The sequence below is a fragment of the Bos grunniens genome, chromosome 2 (assembly GCF_055505025.1).
Source record: "Bos grunniens cultivar Pamir isolate PY7600 chromosome 2, Bosgru_T2T1.0, whole genome shotgun sequence".
Taxonomy (NCBI): Eukaryota; Metazoa; Chordata; class Mammalia; order Artiodactyla; family Bovidae; genus Bos; species Bos grunniens.
This window is the reverse complement of record NC_141166.1, coordinates 3,727,404-3,746,125: the sequence shown is the minus strand read 5'-3', so window position 1 is coordinate 3,746,125 and position 18,722 is coordinate 3,727,404. Positions and strand designations below refer to the sequence as shown.

Here is an 18,722-nt window from a genome sequence, read left to right as displayed (position 1 = left end):
GCTGTGGGCACAGCTCCTGGGGGCACCTGCGTGGAGTGGTGGGGTGGGCAGAGCAGTTGGCATCCCCCTAGAAGGGGGTGTGGAAGCTTGAGTCTGCGCCCGACTCGGGAGGTCACAGTGAGGCAGCGCCTCCCAGGCCACGGCCCTCCGTGTCCATCTCGCCTGCCCAGCCAGTCGCTGGTCCAGCTCGGAACGTTTGGGGGAGCTTCCCGCTGGGACAGGCACAGGCTTCAGGTCAGAACTCGGGGACTTCCCTGGTGGTCCAGCAGCCGAGACCCCGAGCTCGCCGTGCGGCGCCGGGGTCTGATCCCTGGTCGGGAAACCGGATGTCACACGCGTCCACGAGGATCCCGCGTGTCAAAACAACAGGAGAGATGCCGCGGGCCATGCCAAGACCCAGCGCAGCCAGAAGGGGATAAAAGAGGGGTCAGCGCTCCCCCGAGTGGCCCTGGTTTTCCCAGTTCAGAACAGTCCCACTGTCTGGACGTTTAGGAAGCCCTGCCAGTGTCCCACTTGGCCCGGGGCCGTGCAGACCTCCCTGCCCTGAGGAAAGAGCTCCCCACCCTGAATCTGGGGCCCCAGGCTGGGTCTGGTCCGGGGCGTCATGGGCACGGCCCGCAGACCATGGGTGATGGGATCGCCGTGGCTGAGGAAGCCTTGGGCATGTGTGGAAGGGGACCTTGGAGGAGAAGTGGGGCCCTCCAGGTGGCACTGGGGGGACAGGTGATCCAGGCCGAGAGATGGGCGGGGGGACTGCAGGGGGGCTCGTGGGCGGGGCTGCAGCAGGAGGCTGGGCCCGGGCTGGGGGATGGCACCTCCGCCCGCCACCCCCCAGGCCGAGGCGGTGGCCGCCCTGTGCCCTGCAGCTCCTGACCGCGGCTCGGTGGCTGCGTGCAGCCCTCTGGACGCAGTCCGGGTAACGCGCGACACAGTGAGTCTCCGTTTCTGACTTCTTGAAGGTGCTTGTGTAGTGTGCCCAATCCCTGGGGGGCCAGCTCTTCCTTAGAGAGGCAGGCAGCTTGGGAACACCCTGGCCCCTCTGTGTGCACAGTGATGAGGTCACTGCTGGCCAGGGAGCCGCGAATTTAATTAGGCGCCGAGCACCTGGTCCGCCGCTTTGGGAAGCGTAGGGTCACACGTGGAAAACGGGAGCCTGGTGTGTGCCCCGGGGTGGCCCGCGCGCCCTGATTCTAATTTCTCTTTTCAGCCTGTCTCCTCTTTGTTCCGACCCTCCCTTAGAAAAACTCTCTGGCCTCTCATTCCAGGCTGCGCGCTTCCAGGAGGCTAAGCCCTGGGGGATGAGTGGCTGAAACCTAGCCCAGGAAGTCTGCCTTTGTTTATTATTTGGGGAGTTTTTAATTACCCCCATCTGGGGGTGGTTTGAGGCACCTGCCTAAGAGAAGGAGCGCGGGCTTATTGTTTGCTGAGAAAGCTCTCTGTTGTTAATGGCATGTGAAAAGTGGATCTCTGAGCAGAGTAAACTGTGTTGATCCGAACCGATTCCCGAACATTGGCAGCTGCACGTGTGTTAGACCCTTGGCGCCAGAACCCGGCGGGCAGTGCGTGCTGGTATGGCGCTCGAGCCGGGGCCGGACGCAAGGGGCACAGCTCACGCCCGTTATAATGTTGCCGAAGTCGGGAAGTTGCTACTTAATGCTCATCACGTGCAGTTCACGTTTTCCTTCCAAGTGGTGGTGGTGTTTAATCAGTAAGTCGTGTCCGCCTCTTGTGTGACTCCATGGACTGTGGCCCACCAGGCTCCTGTGTCCATGGGATTTCCCAGGCAGAGGCACTGGAGCAGGTTGCCATTTCCTCCTCCAGAGACTCTTCCCGACCCAGAGACTGAACCTGCGTTTCCTGCGTTGCAGGCATATTCTTTACCTCTGAGCCTCCTGGGAAGCCCTCCTTCAAAGAGCACTCTCAAAGTGCTCAGTCTTCAGATGAAGAATAGTCTGAACTTGCACTGAAAGAGCATTGCCCTGCAAGTCCTTCGATAGTTTCACTGGGAGACGGTCAGGACATGAGACCCGAGGACGGCTGGCAGCCTTGGGGTCGGGCTGTGCTGGGTGGTGCGGGGATCCCAGCCCGCGGTGCAGCAGGAGCGAAGGAGGGCAGGCAGGGGCGTGCAGACCCCAGGTCCTCCCCAGCTCTCTTCCCTCCGGAGCCCCCAGAGGGGCGGTGGGAGCGGCAGCCCCTCGCTGTGTCCACCCGTCAGGGCCTGGGCTCTGACGACCCTGGGTTGGAGTCTGGGGCTCACGGCCCTGTCCCCCACCCCCCGCTGCTGGCTGGCTGTGTGAGCTGCTGCCTGCACTCGGGTCTCCCCCTCCACGGGGGCGGGGGTGTGGAGTCTTGGGGAGCCCAGCCTCGCCCCAGAGGAGGCGCTCGAGGGCATTCCATCCCGTGGTGACAGGGTTGAGGGCTCCTGCGATGAGCAGGGCCCTGGGTGTCCCCCTGCGCCCTCAGCAGACCCTCCCTGCAGACTTACAGGGAGGGGTGTGGGCCCCCTGTTGGGGGCAGAGGCCAGTTCACTTGGAAACTTGGCTTCCAGGGCCCAGAGTGCTCTGGCGACAGCACTGCCGCCGGGCAGTCGTGGGAGGACTTGTGTCCTCCACACTGAGCAGGAGGTTGGGGCGGGGGTCTCTTACCTCCCATGGGCTCTGGAGGCGCCCTGGGCCTGATTTCACAGATGGGTCCTCGAGTGTGTCCTTAAACCTGGGAGGCTGGCGGGGGTGGCGGTTTATAAGACAGTGCGAGGGCTGGAGTCACACTGACAGGGGCGCACAGGCTCTGCTCCCCCGGCCTAGGTCCCGCCCCAGCCCCCTGGACTCGTGTCTCCTCCAGGTCCTCGCCGAGGCCCCATGCCGGCTCCCCTCTCCCCAGGCAGCGCCTCCCCGCTCCTTCACTCCTGGTCCTCTCAGTCTGCCTCCCGGTCACTGACCCCTGCGGTCCCCTTCCCGTCACGGCCCTCAGCCCTTGGGGAGGCTCCTCCTGCCTTGCCTGTTTCCAGCGGCTGGAGAGCGCTTTGCAAGAGCAGGGCTGCACCCGTCCACCTCGTCCGCCTCCGAATCCACGGCACCTCACGCGCCTGGTGCTCAGGGTCATAGAGGCAGGCGCTGGAGACCCCAGGAAGTGGCAGACCAAGGATTTGAGCCTGGCTTTGATTTGGGGTTGGTGTTTTTCAGAATGCCACCCCATAGGGTGGATTTCTGACGCAGGTGTGTGTGTCATTAGAAACACTCTCATTTCTAAACTTTTATTAGGGAGAATCGGGGCAAGTTTGAGGCCCTGGAAAAAATAAAAGGAACAGGTTGTAAGCAGAGACCTCTGCCGGCCGCGGGCAGGGAGCTCCGGCATCTTGACCCGCTGCGCTCTGCCGGGGAGCGGGCCCGCCGCGCTCTGCCCAGCCGTGATTGCGGCCATGTCCCCAATCTGAGCGTGCAACCCAGCGAGCAGGGCCTGTTTTCGATTCTTATCTCTCTGGTGGCGGGCTCTCAGCCAGCGGGCAGATCAGAAGACAGAATGTGTTCATTTGGCCCTATTAAAAAAAAAAAAAAAAAAAGTGAGGTACGGGGCGCCATGAATTAGGTTATCCATGGAGTTGAGCTGGCCTGGCTTTTGTGCGTTTTTTTTTTTAAAGGTTCATCTCGAGTTTCTCTTTCTGGTTGAGCAGTTTTTTTCAACATTAATAACTAATGGAGAAGGGGAAGAGACAAAGTAGAACCATATGGCGGCCCGAACACCAGCCTCGCTCGTGGCCGGAAGCTTCTGATTTGTATCTCTTCATGTGATCAGCTGTTGGGCTCGATAGTGGGAAAGTATGCCGTCCGGGGCAACAGCGAGAGGGGATGTAATTCCCGTTGTTGTTTTTTTTTAACCCAGATGCATCTCACGTGTCTTTTCTTAGACACTGGCTGGAAGCTGTGTGACTTGGGGCATGTGACTTCTCTAAGGCCCTTCTTTGGAAGAGGGACCATGACCGAGTCTGTATGCAGGGCTGTTCGGAGGATTCAAGGAGGCGACGCTGGCAGAGTTGCAGAGTTTACAGTGCCCGGCAAGCCCCACCAGGCGCCAGCGGCTCCACCCTCCTCCTCTTGATTCTTCTCACGCTTACGGTGTCCCCTGAGACAGTGGATCGAGGCCTGCTGGCCCTTTCCTGCCTTTCATCTTCTGGGCTTCTTACTGCCCCCACCCGTGTCGCCCGTCTTTGCTGTGGCCCGTGGGCACCCGTGAGCTGGATGGGGGTTGGGTACCAGTGGTAGGGGCTGAACTTGACCGCCAGGAGAAGGGCGGGATGGCTGTCTTGGCCCAGGCAGCATTGTTTATTATTCCACGTCACTTGGAATTAGGCTTAAATCCCCCCAACAGCTTGGATTGGTCTGACACCTTTGTGTTTTCTGGACATTGCTCTCAAAGGCCGTTAAGCAGATCGGATGGGCAGCCTGGACAGAAACCATCCGCCCTCGGGTGGTCGAGAGGCCTGCCTCGCCCCCGAGGCCGCAGAGGACAGCACACTGAAGGGGTCTCCCGGCTTTGTCTGGACCTGTCCTTCCGTTTAAATTGCTTGCAAGCTCGCGATCCCTGAGACTTAATGTGATTTCTTCCCCGTTGTAAGCATTTGACAAGAGGAGGAGGCAGGGTAGGGTTGGGATGAGTGCAGGGAGAGAGTTATTAACTGATTGACTGGATTTCAGAGATAAACCGTTTTTTTCTGCATCTGCCCTGTGGCCTCAGATCATAGGATTGACACCCACTTTCATGCGCACGCCGGAGCACCCGCCAGTGTGTGCGTCACTGGCTCGGGTCTGGGGGACCAGCCTCTAGGAGAACCGACTCAGGGCTAGGTGAAGAGTGCTAGGTGCAGAGGAAGGAGTAATGTGGTAGCCAAGGCCAGTGTTAGCACAGCCATCCCCAGAGCACTTGGGGTTCAGTTGACATCCATGTCACCGCAGGAATCCAAAGAATTTGGCATCTTGATACAGAAGTTGGGAGTTTCGGCTGATCCCTGCAGGGGTGGTAGGATCAATATCGTAGGATCAGTATTATTAGACATACTTATGATGAAGTTGGAGTGAAGTTGCTTAGTCGTGTCCAACTCTTTGCAACCCCATGAATGTAACCTACCAGGCTCCTCCATCTGGGATTTTCCAGGCAAGAGTACTGGAGTGGGTTGCCATTCCCTTCTCTAGGAGATCTTCCCCACCCAGGGATTGAACCCGGGTCTCCCGCATTGCAGGCAGACGCTTTACCATCTGAGCCACCAGGGAAGCCAGGCATTCTTATACTAAAATATTATTCATTATGTATCTGAAATAAGAATGTAACTGACCAGTGCAGTCCCTTATCCAGCAGCAGGGAGGGTTTTTAAGTGGAAGAACACGTGCTCAGACTTCTATGTCCTGGAACAGTTCGTAGGACAGGGTGGTTGTTTGCGAGGGCGCAGGTGGAAGTGGAGGGGAGGGGAGAGGGGATTAGGACACATCCGACCTCGGGACTGCTGCGCCCTGGGGCAGCCGCGCTTGTGCAGATGTGGAGGCTCACCCTGAAGTCCACACTCCCCCTTCCCCGTGACAACAGTAAGGTTATTCTTACAGAGCATCTTATTTTTGATCAGAGAAACAGGACTGGTGGAGCGAAGTCATATGCAAGGATGTGGCCCAAGTTGAGAGTTTATCCGGGAGGCAGAAATTTTTTGTACCAGTGGGGGTGGAGAATCATTGGGGCGAGTCACCGCCAGGTGCTTCTCACCGTTGGGCAAGTCAGCCATCACTCACAAGTGCCCTGAATGTGTCTGTGCTCCACTGTGGCTTTGTGAGTGGCAGTTCAGATGTGTGTTTTCCTGAGGCGGGGTAGTTCCCGGCCACAGATTCTGAGAAGTCCAGGCGCAGACCTTCCAGGTGGGCCAGATCCGGGCACTCAGGTACGGTCTCCACGGCTCTGCCGTGCCCAGGAACGCAGGGAGGGGGTCTCCGGATGCCTGCTGCACCCCCGGCCCAGCTGCCCCGGCAGAGAGAAGGCAAGCCGTCCACCGCCCCCCGCGGCCCGGAAACACTCTTCCCGCATACAGCAGCGGCTGAGGCCCTCTGGTTGCTCATGGTGGGTGCTGGCAGCATGCAGATCAGCCCTGGCCGACCATGTGGACGGAGGAGCCCTGTGACAGAGGAGTAGGAAAGGAGGCCGGGTGGGCAGCAGGCACGGCTGTTGCTGACGGCCGGTCCCACGGATCAGCCCCCTACCCTGTGCTTTAATCTGCTTTGTTCTTCGAAGGACTTGAGTCACAAAGTGGGGTGGCGGGGAGCGCTCCTACACCTTTATGCCGACCTAGAAAGTACCCAGATATGCTTGGGCCGCAAGGAGGACTGGATCCCACTCTGCAGAAAACTGGTTGCCTCGTTTTTTTTGCTTTAACCAGCCTAGAAACATTTAAAAAAGAGGAGGAGGAGGTCATTGGGTTGTGAACCTTTAAAACAAAACCCATCCTCTCATAAAATTTCAGACGTTTTAACACCCCCTGCCCCCCTGCAAAAAAATAAGGCATTCTCAAATAAAGGGTGAATACGTTTACCCATGCGAACAACGTAGCGTCGTTTTGACGAGAGTCTTTCTGTACCCGAATTGTCTGCACTGAAGCCGTGAGGCTCCTGCTGCAGCGCAGCAGCTGTCTGTGTCCAATGCAGCTCCCCTGCTGTTTGCCAGACAAACCGCCTCGGGCCCAGCCCGGGCCCACGTGGCGAGTCAGCAGTAGGCAGGGGCGCGAACCCAGGGCTCTAGGTTCTCAGTCTGCACTGTGGCTGTGCTCCTTGGGGTCATGTGGTAACAAACACACCCACACACCCAGGACTTCCACTAAGACTCCCGCATACAGACACATACACACACACACCCAGGACACACTCATACACCCACACACCCAGGACACACACACCCAGGACTTCCACTAAGACTCCCGCATACAGACACATACACACACACACCCAGGACACACTCATACACCCACACACCCAGGACACACACACCCAGGACTTCCACTAAGACTCCTGTGTACACACACCCACAACACACACCCAGGACTTCCACTATTAAGACTCCCGCGTACACATACACACACACACACATACCCAAGACACACACACCCAGGACGTCCACTAAGACTCCCGCATACAGACACATACACACACACGCACACCCGCACACACACCCCCAGGACACACACCCCCAGGACTTCCACTAAGACTCCCGCGTACACACACCCACAACACACACATACACGCACACACCCAGGACTTGCGCTAAGACTCCCGATGTCTCTGCTGCTCTGGAACCACATCACCGGCTTGCGTTTGAGATGCCTGGTTGGAGCCACACTGACATAGTCGTTGGTAACCATCAAAGTTTAGTTCTTGACCAGACACTCTGGGTGAAGATTCTTGTTGCTCGTCAAGTTATTAATGTAAAGCTACTTGACCTCTGGGAGGCCCCATGTTGTAAGAGGGGCTTCTAGATGGTGCTAGCACTGGAGAACCCGCCTGCCAGCGCAGGAGATGTGGGTTCACTCTCAGGGTCAGGAAGATCCCCTGGAGGAGGGCGTGGCATCCCACGGAGAGAGTCGGATTCGACTGGAACTACTTAGTGCGCACGCACACACACACACCCACACACGTGCTGTGAAAGTCCTCCTTTTCTCCCCACCCCTGCCGAGTTTCAAGGGCTTGCTGTGTGCCATTCACTGTCCGGAGACCGAGGATTCAGTGGTGAATAGGATCAAAGTCCTTGCCCTGGAAAAACTTACCTTCTGGGGAGAGTGAAAAATCAGTGTTTAAAAAAAAAAAATAATGGTTTCAATGTTAGTATAAGTGCTTGGAAGAAATTACTGAAATACCTTTGTTCCACACGTTAGCCTCTTGGATAGGAGTGAAGTCAAGCCTTTTTATACCAAATCTCATCATCTTGGGAGCGTCCTGTGTTGGAGACCTGGCTGCCCACGGCAGGCCTGGGGGGAGAGGGCAGTGTGGCTCTGGACAGAGCTGGCTCTCAGTGGTGCATTTCCCTCCAGCACCTGGGGCGCTACAGTTCGTTCAGTTGTGATCTAGGCTGGAGCTACTGCTCCTGCCCAGGCTGGGACTGCTGCTGGGAACAGCATGAGCACACTCGCCCTCCACTGGGCGCTGCGCTGAGTCCCGAGTGGAGGCGTCACCCCCAGCTGGGTTGGTTCTTCTTTTCCCCACTCTGCAGGTGGTAAAGAAGCCCAGTAAGTTGCCCCAGGCCAAGAGGCCAGTGAGGAGTAGAATGAGGAAGTGTGACTTCAGAGCCTGTTTGCTCGGTCTTTACTATAATCCAGGGTCAATCAGGCCAGTAGCGTCAGGGCAGTGGCACCCCACTCCAGTACTCTGGCCTGGACGGAGGAGCCTGGTGGGCTGCAGTCCATGGGGTCACTAAGAGTCAGACACGACTGAGCGACTTCACTTTCACTTTTCACTTTCATGCATTGGAGAAGGAAATGGCAACCCGCTCCAATGTTCTTGCCTGGAAAGTCCCAGGAACAGTGGAGCCTAATGGACTGCTGTGATGGGGTCGCACAGAGTCGGACACAGCTAAAGCGACTTAGCAGTAGCAGTAGCGTCAGGGCCCAACAGGTAAGCCAGGATTCCAGCCCAGTGGAACAGTGACACCAGGGAGAGGCTATCACATGCTAGGCAGGCACACAGGTGCCCGGGGCCATTTCACGTGGCCACCAATAGGAAAGCAGGGCCACTTCAAATCCCAGCTGCCCTGGGCGGAAGCTACTAAAATCTTCCTCACCTCGATTTGGACTTTTCTAGGTGAAAGACTCTGTGGCCTTCCATAGCTGAGCTGTGGTGGGGTCATTTCCCAGTGGGCGTACCTTGGGCCTGCTTGTTCAGTTGCTAAGTCGTGTCCTGCTCTTTGCAACCCCATGGACTACAGCACACCAGGCTCCTCTGTCCTCCTCCGTCTCTTGGAGTTTTCTCAGATTCATGTCTGTTGAGTAGTTGATGCTATCTAACCATCTCATCCTCTGTCATCCCCTTCTCCTCCTGTCCTCGATCTTTCCCAGCATCAGGGTCTCTTCCAGTGAGTTGGCTCTTTCCGCTGAAAAGCGCTTAGTATTGGAGCTTCAGCATCAGTCCTTCCAATGAATATTCAGGGTTAGTTTCCTTTAGGATGGAGTGGTTTGATCTCCTTGCAGTCCAAGGGACTCTCAAGAGTCTTCTCCAACACCACAGTTCAAAAGCATCAGTCCTTCAACACTCAGCCTTCTTTATAGTCCAACTCTCACATCTGTGGGCTTTCCTAGTAGCACAGTTGGTAAAGAATCTGCCTGCAATGCAGGAGACCCCTGTTCGATTCCTGGGTCAGGAAGATCCGCTGGAGAAGGGATAGGCTACCCACTCCAGTTTTCTTGGGCTTTCTTTGTGGCTCAGCTGGTAAAGAATCCACCTGCAATGCAGGAGTCCTGGGTTCAATCCCTGGGTTGGGAAGATTCCCTGGAGAAGGGAACAGCTACCCACTCCAGTATTCTGGCCTGGAGAATTTCATGGACTGTATAGTCCTTGGGGTCGCAAAGAGTCGGACACGACTGAGCAACTTTTACTTTCGCATCTGTACCTGACTACTGGAAAAACCACAGCTTTGACTGTATGGACCTTGGTTGACAAAGTGATGTCTCTATTTTTAATACACTATTGGGTTTGTCATAGTTTCCTTCCAAGGCGCGTCTTTTAATTTCATCACTACAGTCACTGTCTTCAGTGATTTTAGGGCCCAAGAAAATAAAATCTGCCCTTGCTTCTACTTTTTCCCCTTCTGTTTGCCATAAAGTGATGGGACTGGATGCCATGGTCTTAGTTTCTTTAATGTTGACGTCCTCCTTCCTCGTCGCTGTCTATTAAACCAGCGTTCCTGTCAGAGGGGAGACTCCTCCCTCCGCCGCTTTCTCCCTGTGTGGGCCTTGGGTGCACTAACGAGTGTGGGACGGGAATAATGCATCATGACCTCACAGGACGGTGTGAGCTTCCGGTGGGCAGGAGACCATCTGTGAAGGGCCCGGCCTGGGGCGTGATACACGACCACCGCTTGGTGATCTCAGCCCCAAAACGAACTGAAAGCAGCCCCGTCTTTGTGTGACTTTCTCGGGGAGGGAGTCGAGCACACAGGTGGGTTTTGCATCCAGAAGGAATTCTGACATAAGCGCATCATATAAGGGGGCTACTGGTGCGCGCGCGCGTGTGTGCATGTGTGTGTGTGTGTGTGCGCATGTGTGTGTGTGTGTACATGCGTGTGTGCATGTGTGCATGTGTCTAGGGTGCTGCCCAGTGTTTTGTTTACACAAAACAGCTGTGAGTCACAGGGCACGGTCCCCGCCTCCCGGGGGTGCCAGACAGTGCCTTCCGGGCTGAGTTTGGAAGCACCCCACAGTCAGCAGAGGCGCCTCGAGAAGCCCGTGGAGGCTGGTGGTCTCCGAGGTGGCGGCGAGCCCTGTCCGTGTGTCTCTGGCCGCGGCGAGGGTCTTCCAGGGCGCCCAGGGACTGCGTGGCTGCCGCGCCTCTGCCGGGCGTCTGCCGCGCGATCTCGCTCTTCCATGTGGAAGGGTTGTTGGTACCATCGGTTGCCCACTTGTCTGGTAAACGATATGGTGGGGCCTCCGTTAACCCAAGCCCATGAAGCGAGTAAGTCAGCACGTTGAAAATATAGTGTGGAAGTGACTTAAGCCTGGAGGAATCCATTCCTGAGAACGCAGCCCTCCCTGCCTGGCGTATTTTGGTGGAAGTTGATGTCTGAGTTGGGAGGAAGAGGCCAGAGGCCTGGTTCCTAGCAGAGCTCTGGGTCCAGTTCAGCAGCGTTTGCCCTGGGATTCCGGGCCCCCCTCCTCAGGGAGGAGTCCCAGGAGGGTCAGCCTGGGCACAGCAGCTGGAGCTCGGCACGGGGGAAGCTGGCGGAAAGCTGCCTTTGCTGCAGGTAGGGCTGATGCTGCGCACTGACCGGCAATGCTTGGCCGGGGTCTGGAAAGAGCTGGAAACTCTACCCGGCATGGAGCCTGTGGAGCGCTCAGCACGGACAGCTCTTCTTCCCCCGAGTTCTCTGGGTTCCTGTGTGTGTGAGTGTTTCCCTTCTTCTCAGGACGCTCCCCAGAGACCGGCCCCGGCACACACGTACTTACGTGTGCTGGGCCACCCTGGCGGCCCCGTCATTAGAGCTGCACACAGGGTGGAGGGAAGGCCGTGTGGGAACTCACGCTCCACTGTAATCCAAGAACAGGTTTCTTTACAGCGGGATGCGGTTGGTGTCAGACACATATGGAAAAGAAAGGAACGGGCCCCTGATTCTGGCAGGGCACCAAGGGCCAGATGCTCAACATGCGGACCACGGGCCAGCTGCGGTGCCGCTAGCCAGCCGGGGCACGACGTGTGATCTTGACCCCGGCTCTGCCTTTTCCTCTCTCCCCCCAGGTGCCCAGCCTGTGTGAAGACCTCCTGTCCTCGGTTGACCAGCCACTGAAAATCGCCAGAGACAAGGTGGTGGGGAAGGACTACCTCCTGTGTGACTACAACAGGGACGGGGACTCCTACAGGTGAGCCCCTGCCCTGGCCGCCCGCCGCCGCCGCTGGCAGCCAGCCTTCCTGCTTCTGTTCTGTCCATCCTTCCATCCGCCCATCTCGACCAGCCGGCGTCTGTGGAGCGCCTGCATGGGAGATGCAGCAGTAAACAGGCGTTCTCTGCCCTGGGGGCTCACAGTCTAACGGGAGAGAGGTGTTGCTAAAAAACAGCTAGCTACTTCATTAACATCTCATCAAATCCTGCAAAGGAGAAGGTCCAGGGTGTGCCCGTGACAGGGATCCCAAGTGCAGGAGGGCCTGTGTGCTTAAGGGCATGTGAGTGAAGCTTGTCAGACAGACAGGCAGCTCTCCCTTTGTTTCCCCATCACCCTTTCAGAGCCGTGAATTACTAAGTCAGTGTTCATCCCTGCCCCCGATGATCACTAGGCTAGAGCAGGAGACACACCGGGTCTGGTCACCTGTGACTTGATTGCTGCAGCCATGGCCAGGCTTATTTGAGGGTAGCATAGAGAAGGCCAAGGTTGACTCCAGGAGGACTTGCTGAAGAAGGTGATGTCTGAGCTAGATTTTTAAAGGTGCATAGAAGTTCTTAAATATTAAAAAAAGATGAAAGTAAAAGTTGCTCGGTCACGTCTGGCTCTTTGTGACCCCAGGGACTATACAGTCCATGGAATTCTCCAGGCCAGAATCCTGGAGCAGGTAGCCTTTCCCTTCTCCAGGGATCTCCCTGACCCAGGAATCGAACCAGGGTCTCCTGCATTGCAGGTGGATTCTTTAGCAACTGAGCCATCAGGGAAGCCCTGATAAAGATGGAGTGGAGGGAAAGATGAGGAATCCTTAAACCTGTCCGGTATTCCTGGGATGGGTGGCGGTAATCAGTGCCTTGAAGGATGGTGGAGGAATGCCATCTGCCTTAGGTTTATGTAGAGGCTGCAGAACCTGAGCTAAGTCTTGATGCCTTGGCCTCGTGCTCTTTGGGGGACGGGTGGGCCCTAAGAAGTAAAAGCAGGAGAAAATGGCTGGAGGGAGCCGGCATGGGCTCCGGGGCAGCACTGCCTGCTGGAGCAGCTGGAACTCTGACGATCAGTCTCTGGTCTCTGGCTCTCTCGAGTGTCGGGTGGAGGGGACAGGGCTCACTCCTCTCACAGGACGCTCAGCAGCGCGTCTGTGTGAGCAGGCACTCGTCCGCCAGGCACTTAGGCACTCTTCTGTGCGGCTTGTGTGTCCTGCTGAGGACTCCAGAGAGCAAGCAGATGTGGAAACCCTGGAGATTGTTGAAAAGCGGGAGAGGATAGGGAGGGGCGGGAGGGGCTGCAGGCCCCTGTGACGAGATGGTCAAGGCTGACGTGAGCCCTCAGGACGAGAAGGTTCCCTCCTGCGCAGGTCTGGGGCAGAGCATCCCGCGTGAAGGCCCTGGGTGGGACGCAGTGAGCCCGGCAGGGAGGGAGGGGAGCCTGGGGTGGAAGGGAGGCCGGAGGCCTTGCAGGCCAGGGAGGGGTGATGCAGGCTCAGTGCCGGGCACTTGGGGGTTAAGGGAAATAGTGCCCCTGAAGTGCCGCACAGCACAGAGAGCGAAGTGGCATGAAAGCTTCAGTCGCTCAGTCGTGTCCGACCCCATGGGCTGTAGCCGCCTGGATGCTCTGTCTGTGAGGATTCTCCAGGCAAGAATTTTGGGATGGGTAGCCATTCTCCAGAACTTGGGGCAGAAATTACAAAGAACTAATGCTGCTTAAGAGAGACTGGACAGCTGTCCTACAGTGGTGTCTCTTTCCTAGCTTCATGTGGGAAGTTGGGTAAAGAATGTCCTTCAGCCTGATCCAGACTGGAGCCTAGAGCGGAGATGGGAAGAGGTGGTCAGGTTTGAGGTTGGTCTTAGACGTAGAGCCAGTGGAGTTTGCTGATGGAGGGGGTTGGGGAGGAGCAGCTGGAGAGGTGGCAGGGTCCCTGAGTGTGGAGGTGAGGAAGGCTCTGGGGGCGTCTTAAGCTCCAGATGCCCAGCGGATGGAAGTGGAGAGTCAGACAGCCTGTGTGTATTCTTGACTCCGGGGAGGCCTGGGTGGGGATGGATGTACAGAGGTGGGCGTCCAGCTCCAAGGTGGTGAGACTGCCTGAGGCAGGTCCAGCTCAGCCCGAGGGGGCTGGCCACGGCCCGGGTCGTGGGCAGGGGGCCGCGTCCCGTCCTCAGTGGGGGCGAGGCCCCAAGGGCGGTAAGTGGGCTGGCAGGCCAGGGAGCCCATGACAAAAAGACGCCGCAAAGCGCATCATCAGACACGGGGTTCAGGGGGGCGTCCTGGAAGAGGGGCCCCAGGGCTGGGGCTTGCTAAGTCAACATCATCGTTACATTTCTTGTTTCCTCCTGAAAATTCGGGCTTGCTGTATGAGACGGCTGTTCCCCAGAGGCCGGTGGAAGGCTGGGGGCGTTTCCCACTCCAGGCCAGTTTGCCGGGCCTCCTGGGGACGTGGGACCCGCGGCCCCTCCAGGTCACCCTGCCGGCTCCCACCCGCATTCCTAGGGGCTCCCAGGGGGCTGTGGGGTCTTCGGCTGAAGAGGAGCCCGGGCACAGGGCAGAGGGCTTTCATTTTTTCTCTTCTCGGGATACAACTTCAAGGTCTTCTGATTTCTCCACACGTTTCTGTGTAACTGTGTTTGACCGTTTGCTTAAATGAGATCCTTATGGTGTGACGGTCTGCCAGCAGCGCTGTTTGAAACCTGTTAGCTGAAACAAAAAGCATTCTCTGAGGGAAATGAAAGGCCTGACTTTGGAAATCTAAGCGTTCCTGTCCATCTGTCTTTTTTCAAATGGCCTCCATTTAAGCTCTTTAATGTGTTCTGAGTGCCCCTTCCACTCAGAATATTCTGGGTAATGTTATGATTTTTTTTCCCCCAGCTACAATTACCCCGGCTCCAGGACTAACGGCTGGAAATGCTGTCGTCTGTGAGCCAGGGGAGATGTGAGGTACAGGCTTCTTGAAAATTCCAGACTCCCAGTCAGCAAGAGAGATGGGCTGTGTCTCAATTGGGTTGCCTTTAAACAAAAGCCGGCTGGGGCAGGTCTTCCAGCCCTGCCCCACCCCGGACAGCGGGGGACTCGTAGCCTCGAAGGTCAGGCCTCTGAGGGTGCCGGCCGGGCAGGCGAGGCGTGGAGGGTCTCACACTCGGCTTCCTTTCCACCCGCCTTGGTGAGCAGAGGTACGAAGCCTCCTGGTTTATGTATAAATAGTGGTGGTGACAGCCCTCTTCATCTTTGGGCCTGGTAAGAGGTCTTTATTGATTTTTTTTTTTAATTCTTAGGCATCCCCCAGCAGAAAGAGCAGAGAGTTGCTTCATCTCTGTTGGTTCGGAGGAGCACTTGCCAGAATGGCCGGGGGTCCTTTCCTCCCCGCCCCATGCTGGCAGGCTTCGGCCCGCAAGCTCCATGCTGGGCGCCGGGCCACGACGGCAGAGCGCGCCACGGGCTTCTACCCAGAGCACCCTTGCTGCCCAGGGCAAGGTCGGGAGGCCAGGCTGTGACCGCGGCAAGGGGATGAGGGGACAGGCGGGGAAACGGTCTGTCCTGCTGCGTGTCAGGGTGGAGACGGGTGTACAGTGACGATTGCACTCTCCTACTTTGCTGCTGTTCTCGAGCACGTGGAGTGCCAGGCCCCCTTCCAGGTGGGGAGCAAACGGTGGGAAGCAGGACAGACATGACTCCTGCATTCCGGGAGCTCAGCTTCTCAAGTTGACCGTCTAAACTAGTTTGCAGTTCAGTAAAGTTTTAGGATTCAACTCTGCAGCCACACCAGTGCTCAGGAACCACCTGAAGCTCCCGGCTACCGTTCTGGACGCACAGACGCAAAACACTGCCGTTGTCGGGGAAGTTGTGCCAGGCAGCACCGTTCTGAGGGGCGAGCACGCTGAGAACGGCCCTGCCCGGGGAGGGAGAGTGGGGAGAGGCCCAGGGTGGGCCTCTCTTCTGCCCTCCAAGCAGGCAGGGCGCTTGCCAGTGGCCTGGACACGGCCCAGTGTAACCCGCAGGCTGCCTGCTGGTCACGGGGCAGCAGGGGCATCTCAGGCCGTGTTGCACGTTCTCCTGACACGGGTGAGTGAGGTTGGGGGCTGGCGTGGAAAGAAGGGTGCCCAGGCACCTCCTGCTCTGAGGGACGCTGGTGCAGGGAGACTCTTGGGGACACCAGGCACAGTGACTCTGCCCTCACTTACCTGTGTGGACCCCCAGCCTCGAAAGGGGGGCCTCTGCCCGAGGGTGGCGTGGAGGTTGCCCGGCTGATGTGATGGATCTGCTGAAGTAGGAGCCAGGCGTCAGATACCAGGAAGAAAGATGTTTGTACACAGGACTCGTTAAGGGGACGGGGATGCCTTTTGCCCCTTACCCTCAATCCCAAATCAGTCAGCCCTGAGTCCTTCGCGACGTGAAGTGGTGTGGTCAGGCAGGGAAACAGGAAAGGCAGTGGGGTTTCTGACCATGGGCGCGTCTCGGTCTTTACAGCCCAGGGTGTGAAGGACTTTGTCCGGATTCCACGTTGCCCCGGCCGCCTCTCCTTTTCCTTCTCACCTTTGTAATCCCCTCTCTCTGTGCCCCCAGCCCTGTGAAGTCCACCTGCGGGAATTAACGAGTGAGTTTCCCTTACAGCCGCCTTCCCAGCACTTTCTGTGGTTAAATGTTTTCCTGATGTGGCAAAATACATTTTTTAAAGCACAGCGAGTCTTTGGGCTGGAAAAAGCAAGACTGGTTCTCATTACTTGCAGTGTTCTGTGCGCACACAGCCCGTGCAGGCTGGAGGGCCCTCCTCTGCCACAGGGAGGGCTCCGTCCCCGCGGTGTCCTTACATGTGATCTGCGGTCTCCTGCTGCCCTAACTGACAGCTCTCATTTTAATCCTTAATTGTCTGAGGCGATCTATGAGGAGAGTGACATTTTCTCCAGAATGGCTGGCAAGTCAGGAAGGACTGAGTGGTCTTTCTTCATCAATACAGTGGTGAGAACAAAGGAAGGTCTTTAAAAGATGAGTAAGAAGTGATGTTTGTTGCACGCTGAACTGTATACTAGTCTCTGGGCACTTGATGTCCTCGCCTCCTTTGCTCCTCGAAGCAGACCTGCGGGTAAAGGGTAGCCTCCGTTTACATACGAGGAAAACGAAGCTCAGAGAAGTCAAGACACGTGTTGGAAACACACAGCTAGTAAGAGCTGGGGCCTGGCAGTCACAGCCAGGTCTGACAGTCTGAGCCCTTGCTCTCTGAACCTCGAGAAAGAAGGCCTCATCTGTTGGCCAGGGCCTGTGGGTCGTGGCTGCTCCTCTGAAATCTCAGTAGCTGGGGCTGACGGGCTCAGCTGCCTCGCTCCCCCGGAATGAGTCGTGTGACCTTCTCCCTCTGCCCTGCAGGTCACCATGGAGTAACAAGTATGACCCTCCCCTGGAAGACGGGGCCATGCCTTCTGCTCGCCTGAGGAAGCTGGAGGTGGAAGCCAACAACGCCTTTGACCAGTACCGAGACCTGTGAGTTAAGGGGCTCCCCTGATACGTAGGTTGGAGAGGAGACATGACCGGCCCCATGGCAGGCCTGACCAGGGACAGCTCTGAGTGCCCTGCAGGACGCTGGGCGGGAGTGTGGTCCCCGGGCCCGTCCTGAGAGGCGGCTGGCACGTCCGGGCACTGCCCTGCGTCGTGAGCACCGCCTGCCTGCAGGACTCCAGGCCCGATGCCCCGTACCCTTCATCTCAGATCTTCCCCAGCGTGGGTGCTGTTGTAGCCCCCATGTCTGCTGAGGAAGAAATCAGCTCAGAACAACTCACTGAATTGTGTCGGAGGCCAGAGGCAGAGCAAGGAGTCTGACCCGGGTCCGTCTGTCCGCAGAGACCCCGCTGGGTTTCATGGCACCGCCTGCCATGACGGTTCTCGCCTGGGGCCCAGGGCCCTGCTCCCAGACCAGTCTCCAAGGCCAGGGGGATCCGGGGGGAGGCAGAGGCGGGGGTCGGGGCTCCTCGGTACCCACAGCTCCCTCACGTCAGCGCTGCTGCCTCCGGGGTCGTCGGGGCCTCAGCCCTCACTGTGCTGCTGTGGCTTAGTCACTGAAGCGTGTCTGACTCTTGTGTGACCCCGTGCGCTTGGCAAAGTGTTTTTGCTGCATCTGCTTAGATTTCTGCCTCCTGCCGCACCCCCAGAAAGGGCGGCCACTCGCTCCACCCACCGCGCACGGGAAGGCTCCAGAGAAGGTTATCTCCAAAGCATTTTTTTCTTAATAGGATCTCATTTTTAATTAAGCTCCATATTGAAAACATAGCAGACCTATAATATATGCAGTGCTACCTCAATACGGACCCAGTGATTCAGGGGAGGAATTGACATATATATGTCTGTAAAGGGCCAGATAGTAAACACTTTAGACTTTGCAGCCACGTAAGTCCTGTCACTTTTTCTTTATTCTTTCTTTTTATGTATAATTATCCTTCCCTCGTAGCTCAGTTGGTAAAGAATCTGCCTGCAGTGTAGGAGACCCGGGTTTAATTCCTGGTTTGGGAAGATCCCCTGGAGAAGGAAATGGCAACCCACTCCAGTACTCTTGGCTGGAAAATCCCATGAACAGAGGGGCCTGGTGGGCTACAGTCCATGGGGTCACAAGAGTCAGACACAACTGAGCAGCTAAGCACACATCCCATATCCTTTAAAAACATAAAGCCCTCTCTTGAGCCTAGAGGTAGGTGGCATTTGGCCTTCAGTCTAGAGTGTGCCCACCCTGAGCTGACCTAGGATGTAGGCGGGGAAAAAGAATGAGAGAAACAAAGCCTCCGACTGCTGCAGTGTCGTCGGGACGCGGCAGTGCCATCCTTGGAGAAGGAGCTCAGGCTCCTCCTTGCAGACAGCTGGCATGGTGGTCCAGGTTTTAGCAGATTTGGTATGTATAGTACATCATACAGAATTACCTGTGTCCATCTGACACGTGTCGACAAAAAGACCCACGACCCAGAAGCAAAAGCAGGGCTCTGAGGAAGCCGGGCGCGCTGGCCCGTAGCGTCCAAGCTGCCCCAGGTGCGTCGCCGTGCGAGTCAGCTTCATCTTCACACTGCCACGTGCCGGTATTTTACATGCAGTATCTTTAATCCTTTCAAGAACCTCTGGGGCCGTTGATGTTCCCATTTTTACTGATGAGACTGGGGTT

The 18,722-nt window shown here is 57.1% G+C and overlaps 1 protein-coding gene across 7 annotated transcripts in view; it reads left to right on the top strand.

Moving 5' to 3' along the window:
• The window catches only part of CAPZB (capping actin protein of muscle Z-line subunit beta), a 140,014-nt gene that overhangs the window by 88,790 nt on the left and 32,502 nt on the right, over positions 1–18,722 (top strand). For all 7 annotated transcript variants that reach the window (XM_086325548.1, XM_086325538.1, XM_086325529.1 and 4 more), the window contains exons 3-4: positions 11,463–11,584; positions 16,949–17,062. In XM_086325548.1, coding sequence (XP_086181674.1) covers positions 11,463–11,584; positions 16,949–17,062 — 236 coding nt within the window. The remainder of the gene's footprint in view (positions 1–11,462; positions 11,585–16,948; positions 17,063–18,722) is intronic.